The 20513-nt window shown below is 42.7% G+C and overlaps 1 protein-coding gene across 1 annotated transcript in view; it reads left to right on the top strand.

Moving 5' to 3' along the window:
- Nucleotides 1-19858, top strand: part of PAPSS2 (3'-phosphoadenosine 5'-phosphosulfate synthase 2) — a 118768-nt gene extending 98910 nt beyond the window's left edge. The window contains exons 5-13 of the mRNA XM_040976038.1: nt 524-662; nt 1484-1602; nt 1730-1843; nt 3237-3348; nt 10746-10951; nt 14682-14817; nt 15784-16052; nt 17358-17587; nt 18165-19858. Coding sequence (XP_040831972.1) covers nt 524-662; nt 1484-1602; nt 1730-1843; nt 3237-3348; nt 10746-10951; nt 14682-14817; nt 15784-16052; nt 17358-17587; nt 18165-18306 — 1467 coding nt within the window. The 3' untranslated portion in view covers nt 18307-19858. The remainder of the gene's footprint in view (nt 1-523; nt 663-1483; nt 1603-1729; nt 1844-3236; nt 3349-10745; nt 10952-14681; nt 14818-15783; nt 16053-17357; nt 17588-18164) is intronic.
- The last annotated feature ends 655 nt before the right edge of the window (nt 19859-20513 follow it).

The following is a 20513-nucleotide window of genomic DNA, read 5'->3' as shown; positions in this document are numbered from 1 at the left end:
AAAGCTGTGTTTACCAGAGCAAGGCTTCTGGTCTTTCTCTGAACACGACAGAGGACAAATCCCAACGCTATCTCGAGCTTAACAGACAACAGAACATACAATGTGGTGCGATTAAGAATTGTACTATGGAATTTTGTCTTAGTCCATTTTCTGTTGTATTAACAAGATACCACAGCCTGGGGTATTTATGGAGAATAGAAGTTTGATCAACTGAAGATTCTGAATACTGTCAGTCTTAAGAACATGACCTTGGCATCTGGTGAACGCTTTGTTAGGGCATCAGGACACAGTGCTGTACAACAGAGTGGGCAGGCATCAGCTCAGGTCGCCCAGGCTGTAAAGCCGTCCACTCCCACCCACTGTGGGGATGCGACCCTGTTAGCCTTAACTGGTCCTGATGGCCTTCCACAGTCCCACCTCCAAAACATGAATTTATGAATAAAATGTGGAAGATATAAAGCTTGGGGAATTCATTCATACCATAGAAACCTCCACTTATATCCTTAAGTGTGTTGTTTTTCAGGATCGTGAGAATGCCCGCAAAATCCATGAATCAGCAGGACTGCCATTCTTTGAAATATTTGTAGATGCACCTCTAAGTATTTGTGAAAGCAGAGATGTAAAAGGCCTCTACAAACGAGCCCGGGCTGGGGAAATTAAAGGTATGGGAATAAGCTAGCCATCCCTTTGTCAATTATTCAGACTGCAGATCCGTATTTATTCTGGCCTCAGAGTCTGTCTGAAGTCTCAAATTATGTTTTACAAAATTGCATGTAATGTTCACAGCTTTTTACTAAATCATACTATTTGCACTATGTGTGTGGGTTTATTAAAAGGCAGGGTTTTGGTTTGTTCTTCAAGAAGTGTCACTCTGCTATAGCAGCAAAGTTGAGAGAACTGAAATACAGGTGTCTGTGAGTAGGCAGGCAGGATGGTGTTTCCGAATTTCCCCTTGCTTTTCTTTTCAGTGTTAACCAGTTGTCAGTGGTTTGTACTTAGATTTTTTTTTGATGGCTTGAGTTTTCCATGTTAAAAATAACAGCTGTGTAACTTCTTACCCATTGTTGGAAGTCAAAGATGGGTGTTCAGTTTAACACATCATTCCCACATATGTTACTGCCTTTTTGATTAAAAGGATTTTTCTCTGGGGTGGGTTTCTGGTCTAGCAGTGAAAGCAGTGGTGACGTCTGCTCTCAACAGCACCTGGCTCTGATTCCTAGCTCAGCTCCTGATTCCAGCTTCTGGCCAACGCTGACCCTGCCAGGTGATGGTTTAAATCATCAAGTCCCTGCCTGGGACACCTGGACTGAGTGCTTAGTTTCTGGGTTCTGCTCAGCCCGTTCTTGCCGTAGCAGGCATCTGGGGTGCAAAACCAGTAGATGACAGCTGTCTACCTCTGCCAAGTCAGCCAGCCAAGCAATTGATCACACAAGCCGTCTGTCAGTCTAGCTGTAATTCTTTCTTTTACTCTCCTGTTTTGCAGGATTTACAGGTATTGATTCTGATTATGAGAAACCCGAAACCCCGGAGTGTGTGCTTAAAACCAACTTATCCTCAGTAAGTGAGTGTGTTCAGCAGGTAGTGGAACTTCTACAAGAGCAGGTGAGTAGGCTAATGAGCCCTTGTTTTCAATTTAATAAAAGTCATGGAAGATCATCCAGGCTGCTTTTATGGAAGCATTCTTTTTGTGGTTTTAATTTTATTTATTATCAATTTTGCTTCATTGCAGAACATTGTACCACACACTGTCATCAAAGGCATCATTGAGCTCTTTGTGCCTGAAAACAAACTTGACCAAGTTCAAGCTGAGGCTGAAACTCTCCCTTCACTGTCAATTACCAAGGTAAGAGGGTGCACTGTGATCATTCCCAGTCATTATAATAACGTTACAGATACTGTAAAATCACTGCATTTTTGCCATTTTGTAAACCTCTTCTACAAGCCTGTCTCTCATCAAGAGTTGTTACACAGCATTGATCAATACAATGTGCAGAGGCAGACCGTGAAAGTAACTTCTGTTTATGTATGGATCATTTTTATGCAGCTATCTTTGTATATTCAGCTTTGCAAGGGTCAGCCTTCAGGCTGATAATAATTTGTTGGCAGTGACCAAGATCACAGTTTGTTGAGAAGGTAAATGACTTCTTGGGCAGTTGTAAAGGAATTTGAAGAAAACAAATTATACAAATGCCTTGAACTGCTCTACTCTTATCTTCACAAGGGAGAGTCTAATCTGAAGACAGTGATAGCCCTGGTTGCACTGATTCTGCCACCTGGACAGTGTCAGATGCAATTCCAGTGCTGAACTGTGCTGTGTATGCTGTTCTGTGAATCAGTGTTAGCTGGTCTGTAGTAAAAGATCAAGTCTTTACTGGAATATTTTTGTTCTCCATTAAAGCAGTAGAGATTTCTAAAAGCTAGAGTAATTTAGGGAAACTACTTCAGCTACTGATAAGCCATCAGCTTTTTAAAAACAGTATTGTCAACTGCATGGAATAAATTCTGAACGCCCCGGACCTCCAGCCAGACAGTAGATACATAACTGTAATTACAGGGTGGTGTTTTAGTTCCAATAATATAATGTTCCACAAGAACTTCACAAAATCCAGTGATTAATTTTTTGGTTATAGGCACAGCAGGAAGGATTTTAGAGCCATGACTGGCTGCCAGGTTTTCAAGGATGAATAAAAATCTGCAGGTGGAGAGGAGGATGGGTACCACATGTATTTAGATGACCCACTGTCTAGCATTGTTGGTGAAAGGCCCCAACCAGAAAGCAGAAGAAGATCCAAGTTCCTTGAGTGCCAGGAGCCAGAGTTAGAAGGGTTTTCTCTCTCTCGCTAATAATTTGGGACCCTACCTTATAGCCAACTGTTTGTCCACATGGTGGAAAAAAATCAGCCAAACCAGAATTTTTGTGTAATAAAGAACAAAAGGTAAAGGACAGGCAAAGGAGGGTTGGTAAGAGACAAAATCAGCAGTGTAGGGTTAGATAGAGCTTAAAGGGTTTGGATAAATCATTTCATTTAGAAATCTTTTTATTACTCTTCCATAGGAGAGTTCTAGACTTAAATCTGTCTGGTCCTTGGATCGTGGGTCAACATAAAAAATTCAGACAGTTAAAATGTAAAAGGTTCTGCCTCCAGCTCCTGTCAGCTGTCTCAGAAGGCACTGTGCTGGGTGAGATGCCTGAAGAACAACTTATGGAAATGTTCACCTGCTTTGGTGTTTTGCAGCTGGACCTTCAGTGGGTCCAAGTGTTGAGTGAAGGCTGGGCCACACCCCTGAAAGGTTTCATGCGGGAGAAGGAGTACTTGCAGGCGATGCATTTTGGCACCCTCTTAGATGGTATGTTTGTTTTTCTTTGTTGTTTTTATTGTTGCTTAGTTGTTTTGTTTCATACCCTTAATTAGTAATAAAAAACTTATTTCTGAAAAGTTTCACCAAAACAGGAAATGTTCATTTTTGGCTTGTCAATCTTATTGTGACAAAATTTTTTTATCACTTATGGGGTGTTCAATTCTATTATGCCTAAGCTTCCATTTGGGGATTTTTTTTTTTTTGGTTGTTGTTCTTAAAGGGCTACTGGTTGTTTAAAACTAAAGAACTGAAAATGAAGGTTTCTCTTGCACATGAAGGCAAGAGGTTAATCCTCTTTCCCCTCCACCTGCTGTTTGCTGTTCTTGTATTGAGAGGGACCATGCTGGGGCAGCCCCTGTATGCACAGCACATTTTGCTGACTCCCTTGGTACCCCCCATCCTCCAGGTTGGTCTTATCAAGCATTATTAAGACAGCTGCTTTGCTTGGTGGACGTTGAAGTGTCCAGGTTCACTCCCATACATAGAATACGTTATGGTGATTCCATCTGCTGCACTCTGACAAGGGAGAGTTAGGAAGCTCTGCGGGCATAGACAAAGTAGCTTTTAGAAACTAGGTTGGTCAAGGTCAGAAGCATGTGTTATTCAGAAGAATTCCTGAACTTTTTATGATCATTTTGTGTTGGGGCTTATCAGATACAATTTGTTTACTTACTTGAAGATTTCGGGGAATGGCTGCCAAGGGAGGAAGAGATGGTGGTGGAGTTACACTGAATTTGCAAAATTGAGCAGGGCTCCAAATCTTTGAGGAAGAAAAATCAAATATGTTCTTTTTTTGGAAAGAACTTCATGTTCCTGTTCTCAACTTGTGCTGTTGCTTAAGGAATGTGGCATAAAGCTAGGCTCAAAACTCAAACGGTGATTAAAATAGGCAGTTCCTCTGCTATAACTGTTAATGCCCCATAAGCCAATATCTTTATTTCTCAGATTAAATAATATTCCAAAAGGACATAGTATTTCTACATTGCCTAAACAATAATAAGCATGCCAATAGAATCCGCAAGGCCAGGATGTGCACACAGGCAAGGCTGGTGTTAATCTGGATGCCTTGCCTTGGGCACATGCTGAACACAGACTCACTGGAGAAATAAGAGCTTTACTCAGCATCCACACCAGAGCTGTAGCCAAAAAACAAGTGAATCGCCCTGAAAGAAGGGGATTTCATTGTATACACTGCTGTTGACCTTCCACAAGTCCTTGTTCAATGAAGGAAAATACCAGGGTGGCAGTTGTAGTCACAGAGGTCAGTGTTCGCAGGAACCGGGGGCATCCACGTGACATCAAGAACTTCAGTGAGGCCGAACAAAAAGCACCCTGAGTTAAGCAAGACTGGTGTTTGTTTTGAGGAGGGGAGAGGGCATTTTCTTTGTTTAAGAATTTAGAACTTTTGATAGATGCATAAAAGGTCTTGTGATCCAAAAAGTTAGATGCCTAGCCCTACCCAACCCACCAGCCTGGAGATATACATGAGATCACCTTCGCATTAATGCTTGAATCCCACTGGTTTCAAGTTCTGTCTGTTCATATGGAAATCCTAGTCCTTTCCTAAACCTATATGCACATATCTGGGAATCACTCTGCACTATGTCCTGTGCCCCTGAGTCAGACACACAGATACATGCCACCTCCTACCTGGCTCTGTGTGGCTGTCTGTGCCCACAATGCTGCAGATCCTGCCCATATGCTTCGCCACAAAGGTTCTTGGTTCTTGGTACTCACAGGGCTGTGGCAGTCCGTAGATTCTTCCCTTTCTCTGTGCTGGCCTCAGCTGAGGATTCTTTAGAAAGTTGTTTGAGAACTGTAATATTAGAGAACTGAGTGAGACAACTCATGGTTCATTATCCTCTTGTGACTATGCTCATTATCCTGGATGGCTATGTCCAGATGAGATGTGCAGTTCTATAATTCCTACTCTCTTCCGATCTGCAGGGTCAGTTTCTGGGACTTTCTGTAAGACTCCTTTTCTCCTTAGGGAATTCTCTGGTGGCTGAAGTCATCCACCTCCACACCCAGAGTTCATTAGACATAATGTCTGCAGGCCCAGGAGGGTGGGGTTCTAAGCTCTGCATACTGCCCCCCACCCACCAGAAGCTGCCCCAACCTCTTTGTGAATCAAGCAGTAAAAACAGGCAGCAGAGATATGATGCGTACCTCTGTTCCTCTCCGTGTCTGTGTAGCTGTGGCCTGGCAGAGAGAGAATATTGAATGAGTAAGAGTGTGAGCCGTGGAGTCAAACTGGGTTCTGATATGAGTGATGAGCTATAAACCTGGGCCATGTAAGTATAGACAGACAGTTGCCTCGATTACATATTAGAGATGTTAATAACAATACCTCACTCACTGGAATATTGAAAGTTTACTTCTCGAATGCCCCTGTATGCCAGGACTTGTCTAACTGCTGTGATGACAAATCAGCTTGCTGGCGCAGGGAACACAACTGGTCATACGCTGGAGAATTCTCCCCATCACAACAGTAGTTGTGAAATGGTTCTTTCTAAGATATCAACTCTTTATTTTCTTTTAATATTAGAGTATTTACATATACACAATGATGTATCTTTGGGATAGAACCCATCTAAGCACACAATTCATTTATGTTTTATAGACACTTTGCATACATTACCTGAAGGTCTATTTTTATAGAATATTTTTAGCACATCTGCATATTCAACTGTGCTCCAACACATGAGGTCAGGTGAGGAATTTTCCTCTAGTGGTATCGTTATCACTCTGTCCTTTCATGATCTCTAAACATTTGAGATTCCAGAATGTTCTAAGGCAGTTTACTTCTACACTGTCTCCCAAAGCCAGTTTGTGAGCCATTATGTATCTGTTCGTGATGGAATCTCGTATTTGGAAAAGGTATCATCTTGATGAAGTCAGAGGAGGCTACAAGTGTTTTTTATAAATAATTATTTAAAATTATTATCTGAATAGCGCTTTGGAGTTGTATTAAATGATGATCCACACAAATCCTCATTTCACCAACTATTTTTCTTTTTTGCTATTTTTCCCCACTTTTTAAAAGTAGTATACTAGATAGGCCCCAAATATTTATATGTTGTGTGTATGAGCTGTTATAATAGAAACTTCATTCCTTGACACTGTTGCTTTAAGATTATTTTGCAGAGTTCCAAACTTGTTTTTTAACTGTGTTTGTATTTCTCTAGGCATCATCCTTCATGGTATGTACTTTAACTTCACAAATGGTTAAATTATTGTAATTGGATACATTATTTAATTTGAAATGGTTAAGAATATGTCTTTAAGAAATCTGAATTTAACCAGCTGGAATTGCCATCAGTTCATGATCCAACCAGTTATAATACAATAATAATCCATTCTTTTGTTGAGTGGAATATAAATAACAGGAAAAATTCTGGATCAAATGCAGCTGCTGTTTGTAATGTTGTAAATAACTGACAAAAGTAAATTTTTCTAAATAATTGTGCATTTTATTCATGAGTGTCTAAAATTTTGTGATCCTGCCTGTTGGCTCTTGTTTCGTTTCATAAATCTGGAATTTTTAAATTGCATTTATGCAACATTTTTGATTGATGGAGGCCAAATTCATTTTTAATGCAATTGAAAGTGGATGTGCCTGGTTGGATTGTGTATGATCATACTTTGCAATGTGTGATTGTGCATGAATTTAATTTTAAGTTATCATGATTCAAGTTATCACACTAAGAATACATACACATTTGCTGTGACTATAACTGCTGCACCGTACAGGAATGAAAAGGTAAAGTTCTGTAGATATCTGTCACTGGAATTTTAGCAACGTTGTTTTCTCTTTTTTTGAAAAGAGAAAAAAAAAAGCACCTCACTAAGCAATAAAGAGAAATTTAGTTCTTGCTGAGAGCCCCAAGTATCCAACCAATATGCACATTTACTAAGGCTAAAACAGAAAACCTTGAAAATTACAACATAAGGAAAAGTATTCAGTGAAACAGGGAGATATCTTTTGGACTTAGCATGGTTAAAAGATAAATAGCAACACAGTTGTCTTGCCAAGAGAGTTTCCACAGTCAGATCATCCAGGCAGCCCCTGCCCCAGCTCAAGCCCGTGAAGGAAAAGACTGACACTCCCAGTCCATGTGCAAAGCCATGGAAGATGTTTTAGCACGGTTTGATTTGTTCATGTGTTAAGGAAGTTGACAAAGATAGGGAAACCACTGAAAATGGACTACTCCCGTGTGCAACTGCAGTCACTGTCCTGCAGAAACAGTTAGCATTAGTATGCTGTGGAACTCCTTTCTGGAACATCCTGCAGTTGCCCAGCTCTCCTGTCCTGACAACCTGCTGGGGAGTGCTGTTTAATCATTGTGGAATTGCACACAAGGCCAGGACGGTACACTAGGCCGGAACCCAGTGTTCTGAAGGAATCGGCTGCAGCAGCCAAGCCAAGTATCTCTTGGATTGCCATGTGGATTACTTATGTGGTGGAAAAGAAGGCTGCAGGCAGGTCGCAAGTGGGGCCAGGTTTCTTCCCACATGGCTGGCTTCAGCATTTGTTTGTTTTTTTGTTTTTTTGTTTTTTTTGAGCCAGCCACTGTTTACTGAATATTGTAGTCTTCCTCTGAGCCATGTGGCGGATAATCAATCCACTCTGAGCTCAGTGTTCTCTGCAAACGGCTCGCTGCTCTAAATGCTCGTGAACACTGAAACAGACTTTGAGTGAGAAGCACTGCTGTCTGTGCGCAGCGGTTCACCTGTGGCTTGCCAATGGTCCCAAAGCACGGGACAGGACTTCATGACGGATTGCATTTCTTTGTTTCTGGATCTGCTGCCTCCATCCCGTGACATTCCTTAGGTCCTAGTGACTTTGGAAGAGTGTTTAACAAGTGAAAAATGACATGCCTGGAAAATTATTTTTACAGCTACTGGAGAGAGCCTTCCGCATGCCTTAAAGGAGTAGAATTTAAATCAAAGCTGTTTTCAATGTTAGATTTGAATGTCCTCGAATCCATTAATAACTGTGTTTGCTTTGTCTGGAGCCAAATGTTTTCCTTATACATCTCTCTCTCATTCTCTAAATACTTTGTAATCCCTACAAAATTTTCCCCTATGTTTTGTGTTACCATGCTCCATCGTGGGTCTTTATTTTCTCACCTGCAAATATAACTGAGTGACCGGCATATTTGTTACAATATCAGGATAACATTACAAAGGGAAGTTTGCTGATTTCTTTTCTTTTTTTTCCTTTACATTATCTGGCATCAAGAAATGGTGTCTTAGGCGAGGGTATTTAGCTTAGTGGTTGATTCCCACAGCTCATAAAGGAGTGCCACGATTCAAAGCCCGGCTCTAGCTTTGCAAAGCTAGAAACCTGGGAGAAACCACCAAAGCAAAACCTGGGAGGCAGTGGGTGACGACTCAAGGGACCAGGTCCCTATTGCTCCCATTGGACACCTGGACTGTGTCCCTGCATCCTGACCCTGGCCCTAGTCCATACTGCTGCAGCATTTGGGGAGTAAAGCAGCAGATGGGAGCTCTCTGTCTCTCTGCCTCTCAACATTTTTTTAAAAGCAAAAGAGATTTTTCCTTGTTTAGGGAGCCAAGTATTTACCTTTTAAATATCCAACAGTGGGGTACTCCTTGGAGCGCCTTAATCCATAATGGTGTGCTGGAATTTGAATCCAGCTTCCTGCTAATCCACCCTGGGAGGCAGCAGGTAATGGCTCCACTAGTTGATGTCTGCCACCAGATGTAGAGCCCTGAACGGAGTTTCCAGCTCATGACTCCCCCCAGGGCCTGGGTTGTGTAGGCATTTAGGAAAGAAACCAGCAGTGGGGACAGTGGGGCTCCCCCTGTGTGCCTTCCTGACTGTTTTTCTCTTCTAAAACAAAAGCTGTTTTCTGGCAGAATTTCGCTTGTCCCGGGTATATTTCACCCCAGTCCTTTTTCATTCAGACTGATCGAAATAGGTCCACCTATATTTATGGAAGGTAATTTGTTTTATACAGTCTGCTGATATTATTGCCATATAAAAACATGACCACAAACTCATCTACAATAATGTTTAATATCTAGGTACTGTGGCATGGCCAAGTTGATACATAAAATTACCATCAGTTTTATGTCTGTTTTAAAAAGTGTTCTCCAGTGTCTTCCTTTGCCATCAAGCTTTCATTTGATATTTCTTGTTGCTGGAAATGTGACTTCTCTGAACACTACATTCCATCCGTTCTCTCGGACTCATTGTGCTTCATACTGAGGAGTCAGCGCATTTGGTTGACTTAAATCCTTTTTCAATACAGGAGAGAGGGGCTTATACAGGAACTCTTAAAAATGACCTTGTCATTTTTTATACTTTAAATGCTGTAAAGTTTATTTATTTATTAGAGAGGCAGATATCTCTTATCTGTTGGTTCACTCCTTAAATGCCTACAACCTCAGATTAGGCCAGGCTGAAGCCATAAGCCCAGAACTCACTCTAGGTCTCTCTCCAGGTGGCAAGGACGCAAGCTGGCACTGATGCTTCGCAAGAGCTGCATCAGTGAGAAGCTGGAATTGACAGTGGAACTGGGACTTGAATTCAGACACTCTGATGTTGGATGCAGGAATCCCAAGCAGCATCTTAAGCTTAAAATAAAACCCAAGACTTATTTAACATTGTTATAAGGTTCATTTTTTATAAGAGAGACTGGAGATGTTTGGGGATGGCTTATTTATTTATTTATTTATTTATTTATTTATTTATTTATTTGTTTATTGGAAAGTCAGATATACAGAGAGGAAGATCTGTCCACAGATTCACTCCCCAAGTGGCTGCTATGGCTGGAACTGATGCAATCCGAAGCCAGCAACCCAGAGCCTCCTTCGGGTCTCCCACGTGGGTGCAGGGTCCCAAGGCTTTAGGCCATCCTCAACTGCTTTCCCAGGCCACAAGCAGGGAGCTGGATGGGAAGTGGAGTAGCTGGGAAATGAACCAGTATCCACATGGGATCCTGGTGCATGCAAGGCAAGGACTTAAGCTGCTAGGCTACCATGCCAGAACCTTTTTAAAGACTTACAATTTCCCAGGACATGGAGGTCAGGATTAATCTTTATAAAGAGAATTCAGTGGAGCTTGGAGGGATACATCCATCCCGTAGGCCCCTTAGTCACCTAATGAGGCCACCTCTGTGATTAGAAATTCAGTCTACTTTTCACATATATTTCATCTCCTACTTTGGGAAATCCCTCGAGGACCCTCATCAGCGCTAGAGAACTAGTTGCAGCTGACACAACCACATTGACTTTGGCTTTTACTGTCTTGGAAGGAAAGGCCACACAGGAGACACTGTGGGCATCCGAGTCATCCTTAAAGGATGGCACAACGTGGACCTGGTATTTACACACAGCATGGTTCTCTTCCACAGATGGAGTGATCAACATGAGCATTCCCATCGTGCTGCCCGTCTCCACGGACGACAAGACGCGGCTGGAAGGGTGCAGCAAGTTTGTGTTGACTTACGGTGGACGGCGGGTGGCCATCTTGCAAGACCCTGAGTTCTTTGAACACAGGAAAGAGGAGCGCTGCTCCCGTATGTGGGGCACAACGTGTGAAAAACACCCCCATATCAAAGTAAGTTGTTAAGTCTTTGTGCTCTCATGTTCTGTTGCAACTGAGTAAAAAATCATTGTTTTCAGTTATTTCACAGAGGACTAAGAACAACCGAGGCTAGACGACAGATTGCATTTTGCAGATATGTTTTACAAATTTGCCCTAACAGAGCTTTTTACAAAGAAATGTCTGGCCATTTAAGGATATGTCTCACTGACCTCATTAAGTCCCAAGTTTCTGTACTGGCTAACATCCCCAGCTAAACAGAATGAGATTTATTCTGGTATCATGAGCAATGGAACCAAGCTGGAGCTGGAGCTACACAAACCATCACTGCTCTGGTTTGCACCCTTATCTGTTTTGAATAGGCACCAGGAAAATAAATATCCTCACCCAGAATGAATTCAACCAATCACTGGAAAGAACACTCAGAGTTTATGCTCTCTGGCCGGGGCAGAGGTTAATGACATTTTTCAGTACACAGAAATCAGGACAGACAGCACATTTTCATCAGGACATGTTTTCTTGTTCTTCTTCTCCTTTTTTATTTTGAAGTGTTTTCCCCTTCATATTTATTTGAAAGGTAGAGAGAGAGAAAGGGAGGGAGAGAAACAGAGAGTACATGCTTCCAACTGCTTCCATCTGCTGGGTCACTGCTGAGATGCCACATTGTCGAGGACTGTGATGGGCCAAAACCAGGAAATAGAAATTCAAGTCTGCCACCGGAGTGGCAGGGACCTGATGATTGAAACTGCGGGTGCTGGGTGCCAGAGTCTGCACCAGCAGGCGGCTGGAGCTAGGAGCCAGAGCCAGGCGCTGGACTCAGGTGCTCCAATGTGGAACCCAGCCCTGGTAAGCACTGGTGAAACACCTGCCAATCAGTGGATACTTCCCTTCTGAAAGTGATACTACTTTGTCAGCATGGGAGGCCACAGAGGAGAGGCGGTGGATGCAGCCAGCCGGAGGAAGCTGCTTGGCAGGAATCCTGGATTTGAGTCCTGGCTTCCGGAAGCCAGCCAAGTGCATTTGCCCGCAGTGAAACTGCCCTCGCTGACCTGGAAACGAGGATGTTAACTCTACAGAGCCCCAGTGTCCTTACAGTTCCAGATTCTTTTACTCCAACAGATATCACAGAAATGAACATAGACTCTTCCATCGGAGCACGTTACTTCTCCGTTGCCTTCTCCAGACCTCCTCATGGTTACCTTTCCTAGGAAAAGCCATTCACACGGGAGCTGTTCTTTTTCTTTTTTTCCCCTCTCTGCCTTTCTGTGTCCTTTATACCATCTCCCCCTCAGCTGCTGCTCTCACTCCATGCTCATCGCCTGCCCTCCCCAGGCTGCTGCTTTTCAGTCTTCTCCTGGCCTTCTTCAAGCCAGTCACCACAGCTGTGTCCTCAGCCTGGTGTTGGAGCTCGTCCTCACCGCCAGCTCACACTGCTATCGCCTAGGACTCCAAGCACAATTCTTCTTTCACTGCTTCTCTAGACTCCCTAAGATGTTCCTCATTTTTCTTGGTGCATTCAGTTCTGTAATTTCCAAACTGTGGCGCCTCTTCTGTCTTTGGATGGAGGTAGGGCCTCGTAGGCCAAGCCCTGGATTATCCACTGGACTTCCCTTCTCAGACAATTCTGTGGATGGCGGAACCAGCTGGAGGAGACGTGTTTGGTTTCAGCATTGATCTTCGGATATGCTTTTTAAAAGGCTGGATGGGGAACAAAGTGGGTTCAATGCGGCCCTCGCCGTTAGAGCAATACGGTATTAGGTGGGCCTCTAGCGTTCAGAATGAGTTACTGCATCCCCACAGATTTGGTGATTGTAATTCAGAACTGTCATCTAACTCGCAATGAGGAGTGTATAGGTATGGGAGTTTGAAAATATTTTTCACAGTCTTACTGAGCACAGACTTTAGAAAGGAGACCATAAATACACACACACACATATCCCTGACCCCAACACCCGCGTTGTAAATTGCATAGCATCTCAGATACTTTCAGATACCACCAGATGGGGCAAAATGGCTCTCTGTAGATCATTGCTCTAACCCCCTGTGGAATGCAGGTCGTCCATTATGAACCCCACTTGAGGGCCCTAATGGGGAATAGGAACTGGAGCATTGCCACCGTCATCTCTGTCAGTATTTTAGTAAGTATTTTAAATCAAGAGGTTCTTGGCCTGGCTTCCCTCTTCTCTGACAACACTGAGGCGGCAAAGCTGCTCTGACAATGGAGTGTGATAAGGGAAAGAATTATAAACCAATTCCGCACCTTACTAGGATTAACACTTCCTTAATTGAGGATTAGCATTTGTCAGGATATATAGCTGTATAATTGGTTATACTTCAATACCAGGTGGAAGTTAACTTTATAGGCAAAACAGAAGTTGTCCCTTTTTTGTCTATGTTGTTTTGACATTCTTCACACCAGGCTGACACCTGCCATTTATGAAGTTTAGGGAAGGGAGACAAGTAAAGATCCACACATTGTATGTAAGTTTTAAATATTTTTTAAAATTTGAGACACAGAGCAGCTCCTATCTCCTGGTTCACTCCCCAAACGTCCACAATGACTGAAGCTGGACTAGCTTTTTGAAGTATAGTTCACCAAACTCTCAGAGCCCCCTGACTCTGCAGAAAATTTCCAAGCCCAACACTGTGTTCATGACACTAAGTCATTTTATGTCCTTCATTGCATTGATATTTGCACTGCTGGTCCAGAACCAATGGCAAGTAAGCTGATTGCTATGTTAGACAGTGACGGCCAATTACGCGGTCATTGCTTTTCATCATTACTCTTTATTGCCATGCATTTGCAGAAAAGACATGACTATCAACCTTAACCTTTGTATTTTAATAAAATCCATGTCTTTTAAAATTTATAAAAAGAAGAAATGTGCACTAAAGTACTTCTGCCGCATGTATCCGTGCCCAACAGTTGTGTCAAGGGAAAGTGCTTGTGTGATTAGCTGAGCTGACAAAAACACTTTATTCCTCCCCCGCCCACAGAATACCATTTCACTTGAAAAAATTAGTAACAAATTATGTGGTTATTTAGAGTTGGGTATTTGGAAGACATTTCCCAAAATGAATAAAGAGAACCCATCATTCAAGAAAAACAGCTGAGAGTAGTAGTTGTTAATGATAGACTTTGAGGTTTAAAGCAAAGACATTCTAGAAAATTTTTACTAGTATCTGTGAACTTGACTGGCCCTTTCCCAGTATCCAGAAAACCTTCAGACAAGCCTAGCAGTGGTGTTTAAAAATGTGGTTTTTTAAAATTAAGTTTTATTTAAGTGCCTTTCTCTTTTTCAACTTCCTATGCCTAATTGGATTTTCTTTATATACTCGAGTTTAAACAATACATTATTCAGATTAAATGCACAGGACCTTAGAATCTAGAGAGTAAAGAGATTTAAAAACATGTATATCAATGCCATTGTTCCTATTTTTTTGAGGGGGTGGGAGTATTTTAAATGTTACTTATGTTAATCATAGGCTTACCAATGTTAATTTTAAATGAGTGAATAAAGTTTCTCAGTTTGAATTTTTAATATAAAACAATAAATAGCCCTGACATAAACAACAATTCATGTAGAAGTTTTCAATAATTTTTAAGCGCACAAGTGGAGAAGAAACCAAAGTTCAAAGAAATGCTGTGCCAGTAACTCAAGGTTGGTTCAGGGAAGGAGCACCTTTTTCATGCAAAATAGAAACCACTGCTAATCGTTGACAACTTCCACAATGTTCTTTCTAGATGGTGATGGAAAGTGGGGATTGGCTGGTTGGTGGGGACCTTCAGGTTCTCGAGAGGATACGGTGGAATGATGGGCTGGACCAGTACCGTCTGACGCCTTTGGAGCTCAAACAGAAATGTAAAGAGATGAATGCTGGTATGTAGGCTGGCTCTGGTGAATCAGTTACTACTCGTAACCGCCCTGTGATGAAAGAAAGCATCAGGAATCAGCATTTTTACAGCTTAAAAAACTGTAAACATCTTTTTACTCATCCATCTGATACAGAAACTGTTTTAGTTGTACCATATCCACATGCTAATTACAAATACACACGGACTCAGAAAGCTACCTACAGTGTATGAAGGGGAACAGCATGCTGTAGCACTGGTGCATTGTGGAAAACAATGCAAAATTTAACAACAGGTTTTCAAATTCTAACCAACTTCTGTGCAGAGAGTGCCAAAGTTTCAGGCATCACAAATACCAAAATACAGCTAGCAGCAGCTACATCTTGGGATCTAGATGAGGGCACGATTTTGACTCTGTATATTTTCAAAAAGAAGAGAAAAAAATGTACTGAGAGGATTATCTGCAGGTTTTTTTTTTTTAAAGGTAATCTGCTTTGGGCTTTTCTATATTTCCCTGGTTTTTTTTTAATAATGGATATATATAAAATACATTTCATCAAAAAAAAAAAGCTCTAAGGTTCTCATGAGTCCATTCTTAAGTGGAGTAGTTTTGAAGATCTCTTTGAAATATAGGTAAAATGCTTATGATATCTGCAGATTGTTTCCCCTTGCACAAACCCCAGAAAACATCCCATCAGAATGACCCATCTCCCTGGGGACAGTAGACGGGCAGCGTCCAGGAGGATTGTGCAGTGACAGCCCTGTTGGAGCCTTGGTTTGCAGGAAAGGCCTTTCCACCAGCTGTTTGCATTCCTAAGTAAGGTTTTCATTGCCTGTCTTTGCATCTTCCTCCATCTGAGCAACCCAGTATTGGTTATTGCTGTTGGACTAATCAAAAACAAATAGATTTAATGAACATACAGAACAATTAACCTAACACCACCTTCTTATCTAGCATTTTTTTGACCTCAGCTTTTCTGCTTGCCTTTCCCAGATGCCGTGTTTGCATTCCAGTTGCGCAATCCTGTCCACAATGGCCATGCTCTGCTGATGCAGGACACTCGCCGCCGGCTCCTGGAGAGAGGCTACAAGCACCCTGTGCTGCTGCTGCACCCCCTGGGCGGCTGGACCAAGGATGATGATGTGCCGCTGGCCTGGCGGATGAAGCAGCATACTGCTGTGCTTGAGGAAGGGGTCCTGGATCCTAAGTCAACCATTGTTGCCATCTTTCCATCTCCTATGCTGTACGCTGGTCCCACAGAGGTAAGAGATCCCCTGATGGGCTGTGGGATGTAGGAGGGCAGGTTCAAACTGTACTGGGAATTATGGGTCTCTGGGCTTTCTTCCTGAGAGCAGATTCTGGGATCTTCTAGATGCTCTCCTTTATCTCCTTTACTACTGTTAGCATTTAACATTTATAAAACTGTTGGAAACATCAGACCAAAGCTCCTGTATGCTGCTCTTAAGAGTACTGTATGTGGTGTCAATGAGGTAGATAATGAAGTTTGACTGAGTCATAACCTAATGCTCCATTTCAGTCATTCCAGTTACTCTGACTGACCCTGCGCTGGGAACTATTTGAGAGGATGCCTTGAAAAGATAAATGACTCCTTTTCATCCTAACATGGCGATCTTATCAAATAGCAGTTCCCTAAAACCCCCTGTACCATCAGCGTGATAGATTTGAATGAGTCTAGTGGAAGTAATAAATTGAAAGGGTCTTAACACTTTCAAATGCCACACATGGAGTTGAATGAATTTTCCAGCAGATTACAACTCCAGACCCTTAACTCTCTTCTCCATCCTTTGTTATTATCTAAATTTTTTTTTTAAAGATTTATTTTTTATTATTTTTTCATTGGAAAGGCGGATATACAGAGAGAGGAGAGACAGAGAGGAAGATCTTCCGTCCGATGATTCACTCCCCAAGTGAGCGCAACGGGCCGATACTATGCCAATCCGAAGCCAGGAGCCTCTTCCGGGTCTCCCACGCGGGTGCAGGTTCCCAAAGCTTTGGGCTGTCCTCGACTGCTTTCCCAGGCCACAGGCAGGGAGCTGGAAGGGAAGCGGGGCTGCCGGGATTAGAACCGGCGCCCATATGGGATCCCGGGCGTGCAAGGCGAGGACCTTTAACCACTTGCGCCACCGCGCCGGGCCCTATTATCTAAATTTTAAACAAGTGTTGTTTTGAGCTGGGATCAATGGCTGGATATGATTGGCAATTCACTCACTATTGGCAGATAGTCAGATGTTGGAGTTTCCTGTGTCTGAATAAGGAGTGAAACTGATGTTATTGTTTAGGAGAGTTGAGTGTTCCTGAGCTGCTTGTCTGTCTGGAAGAGGGTATGAGGGTGTGAGGAAATATAACCCAGAGTGTTATGAGGGGAGATTCGTATCCTGAAGACCCCTGGCCCATCTGTCCAACACAAGCAAGCTCACAGCAGAGAGCACAGTGCCTTAGAACCTCACTGACTTTGTTGTAACTTTTAGTAGACACCCATGACTGAATCACTTGTGAAGCAGAATGAAGGCATCCCCACAGCACGTCCTTTATGTAATGTTTCCTAGGTGCAGTGGCACTGCAGGTCCAGGATGATTGCAGGGGCAAATTTCTACATTGTGGGCAGAGATCCAGCAGGAATGCCCCACCCAGAGACCAAGAAGGACCTGTATGAACCCACTCATGGGGGCAAGGTGTTAAGCATGGCCCCCGGCCTCACCTCTGTGGAAATCATTCCATTCCGAGTGGCTGCCTACAACAAAGCCAAGAAAGCCATGGACTTCTATGATCCAGCAAGGTATGTTTTCAGAGGAAAATGCTAAAAATAATGTCTGTACACATAGAATGATCAGGCAAAATTTTGGCCTTTGGGGGAACTCTCCAGTGCACTTCTACTTGTTCCCAAATGGAATGAGAATCCCATCATTGTCAAAACTAGTTCTTACACATTACAAAACCCTTAAAGTTATAGCAGAGCCACTTGCACGAAGCAGGTAGTCCAAAAATAGCTCTGTTTCAGCGTGTGAGCTTGAACACATACTGAGTCCCTGGACACATTAAGTGGAAGAGGACTGTAGACACAAGATCAGATGAGTCTTTGCAGTGCACTCACTCCTCATGCTGGGCATTACGAAAGTGGGCTGAGAAAGAATTCTGAATCTCTTGCCTCAAGACACTGTTCACGAAGAGGTTAGAGATGCAGTAAGCACAGTGGTAGCGACTATTATTTCCCGAAGGTACACTCTATTTGCCATGTTTGAAGGTGCAGTCATGCAGAAAGAAAAGTTGTCTAAGAACCAATAACCTACTCCAGGAATCGTTAAGGCAGATGTTATTTCATGTACAATGAGTTCTTTGTTGCCACCCTGTGACAGGCACAATGAGTTTGACTTCATCTCGGGAACTCGCATGAGAAAGCTCGCCAGGGAAGGAGAAAATCCTCCAGACGGCTTCATGGCGCCCAAAGCGTGGAAAGTCCTGACAGATTACTACAGGTCCCTGGAGAAGAAAAACTAAGTGCTTTTTGCTGTTGGAGTTTCTTTCCGAAGTGCTCTTTGATCACCTTTTCTATTTTTGTGATTAGATGCTTTATATGCAGTTGCTTCTCAATGACTGATTTTGAAGTTAGTATTTTATAGGGAGACAAAAATAAGACAACTCCAAAATATAAAGTTAATCTGAAGACCGAATCTTAGTAAGTGAAAGCAATATTGTTACACATTTCAGAATAAAGCTAGCTATATTTCTACTTCATTGAGCAGGTAGGACCCAGATTTCTTAAAAGCTTTTATTGTGTATCATTTACTCGCCAGAAAGTAAAGCATATTTTTCCAGCTTAAATCTTGCCAACCTGCATTCTTCCAGCATCAGTAATGAAGTAAGTCAGAGGGGCAGCTTCTTCCATACAAGGGACTCTCCTTCTGCCCCTAAAGAAAAAATATCACCATAAATGAGCTGGGGCTCAAATCAGTATCTTGTTTCTATTTTACCTCATGCTTTTATGTAGTCTTATTTGACCAGAGAACCCAAGCGTATGATAATGTGAATTTAATCCTTGTGATCTATGAAGAACGTAACTCCATTTAAACGATGACTTCTAACAATTGTAGTGTATACTGATGCAAGGATTTGCACAGAAGGGCTCGTAGTCTGGCGATGTTGTGAAAAGTGATTTTTCTTCCTCTTTTGCTGTGCTCACTGTGTTCCACAGAGAGGCTGGGCCTGTCTGACTACACAGTATCAGCTATAACCTAAGAATATGTTACACCATCCAACTAGTAAGATGCTAGAACTGGAAAGACTGCAGTAAATGTTGAACGTTAACCTTTCACTTGACAGAAAAACACACTGAGACGCGGTGGCTGCACAGGTGCAGAACACTGTAATAAAATGCAAGGTAGGGCATCCTTAGCAGGTTCCCATGCACAGTGAGCACTTAGGCCACCTGACTGCACATCTCAATGTCTGTGGACCCCGGACATCACAGGAACCTGGTCGCCTCTCGGGCGCTTCACAAAGCTTCTTGAACAGAGGGTGCATGCAAGCAGCCTTCTTGGGTAACAAAAGCTCTAGAATGTTCTAAACTCCTTTCAGTTTACTCTAGTTGGAAACAAATCCTCAGATTTTTCCAAAGACAAGAGCTGTTTTGAGACACCCTCTGTTGGATTTATTTCCTTAGAGGCAATCTTTTGTACTAAATGCACAATTCATTGCTGGCTAGTAATTATGAAGACACAGCACCTTTTATACATAGATCTCTCTGGAAGAGACCGAGATAGGAAAGAGAAAACTGATTTTTTCATATTCTCACTATTTTTGATTTTAAATGATAAACTTCTTTTGGGGATTAATTTCTTTCAATGGCCACAGCAACATTCATAGGCACTCAGTGTTGCCTTTTTAAAGTGTATTTATTGAAATGACAGGATATAGTGCCTTAACCAAATGTACTTTACGATTTTTAAAAATCTATTTAAAATTGCCCTTCTGGTGTAGCACATTTATGCAAATGATTGTTTTCTATGTACAACTGATGCCTGTTCTTATCTTAATAAATGTCTCAAAACAGGGGCTGAGTGAGTCTCGAGTACCTGAAACTGGGTGTGACTGGCCACATGACTGAGGGCTTTGTGGTTTCCTATCATTGGAGACAGCCAGCAGCAGCAACTCTACAGCCGTAAGCGAGAGTCTGCCTTTGTAGGTGTTTTCAAATATCGAGATGTCGGGGACCCCCAGCATGAGCCATCCAATTGTGGTGCTCTTCAGGAGGGACTGGGCTGCTCAGGGGCCTTGGCAGCATCCCTCGCAGGAGCAGATCTCTTCCAGACCCCTATCTAAAGAAACCAAACTGCCATCCAATGCCTCCCTTTCTCTTGAAGGAACACATCGAAGCTTCTCCAAGGTGCTTCACCTGCAGGTTTGGAAGACGTTGCATTTTTTCCCTTAACCGTGCTCACCACCTCTGTTAACCTCAGCAGCTGCTGCCTTTCTGAGTACCAAGCAAAGACGGCTGTTTCCACCTGTACTGTCAGGTCTGGCAGCATCTTCTGTCCTCCTTGACTCCCTGATCCACTCCAATCTTGAAGGCTTCCTGCAGCTTTTTGTTCCCGATTCTCACCCCAAATAAAACTGGCCTAAGAACCAACTCCAACCTGCCCTTTGTAGCTCTTCCCTCTTTCTTCCCCAGATCTTCCTCGGTAGGAAAAAGCAAGGCAGGCATCGTA

Source organism: Ochotona curzoniae, unplaced genomic scaffold (assembly GCF_017591425.1).
Source record: "Ochotona curzoniae isolate NIBS_2020 unplaced genomic scaffold, NIBS_Ocur_1.0 contig_2692, whole genome shotgun sequence".
Taxonomy (NCBI): domain Eukaryota; kingdom Metazoa; phylum Chordata; class Mammalia; order Lagomorpha; family Ochotonidae; genus Ochotona; species Ochotona curzoniae.
The sequence above is the reverse complement of the archived record's forward strand: the minus strand, read 5'-3'. Positions and strand labels throughout refer to the sequence as shown.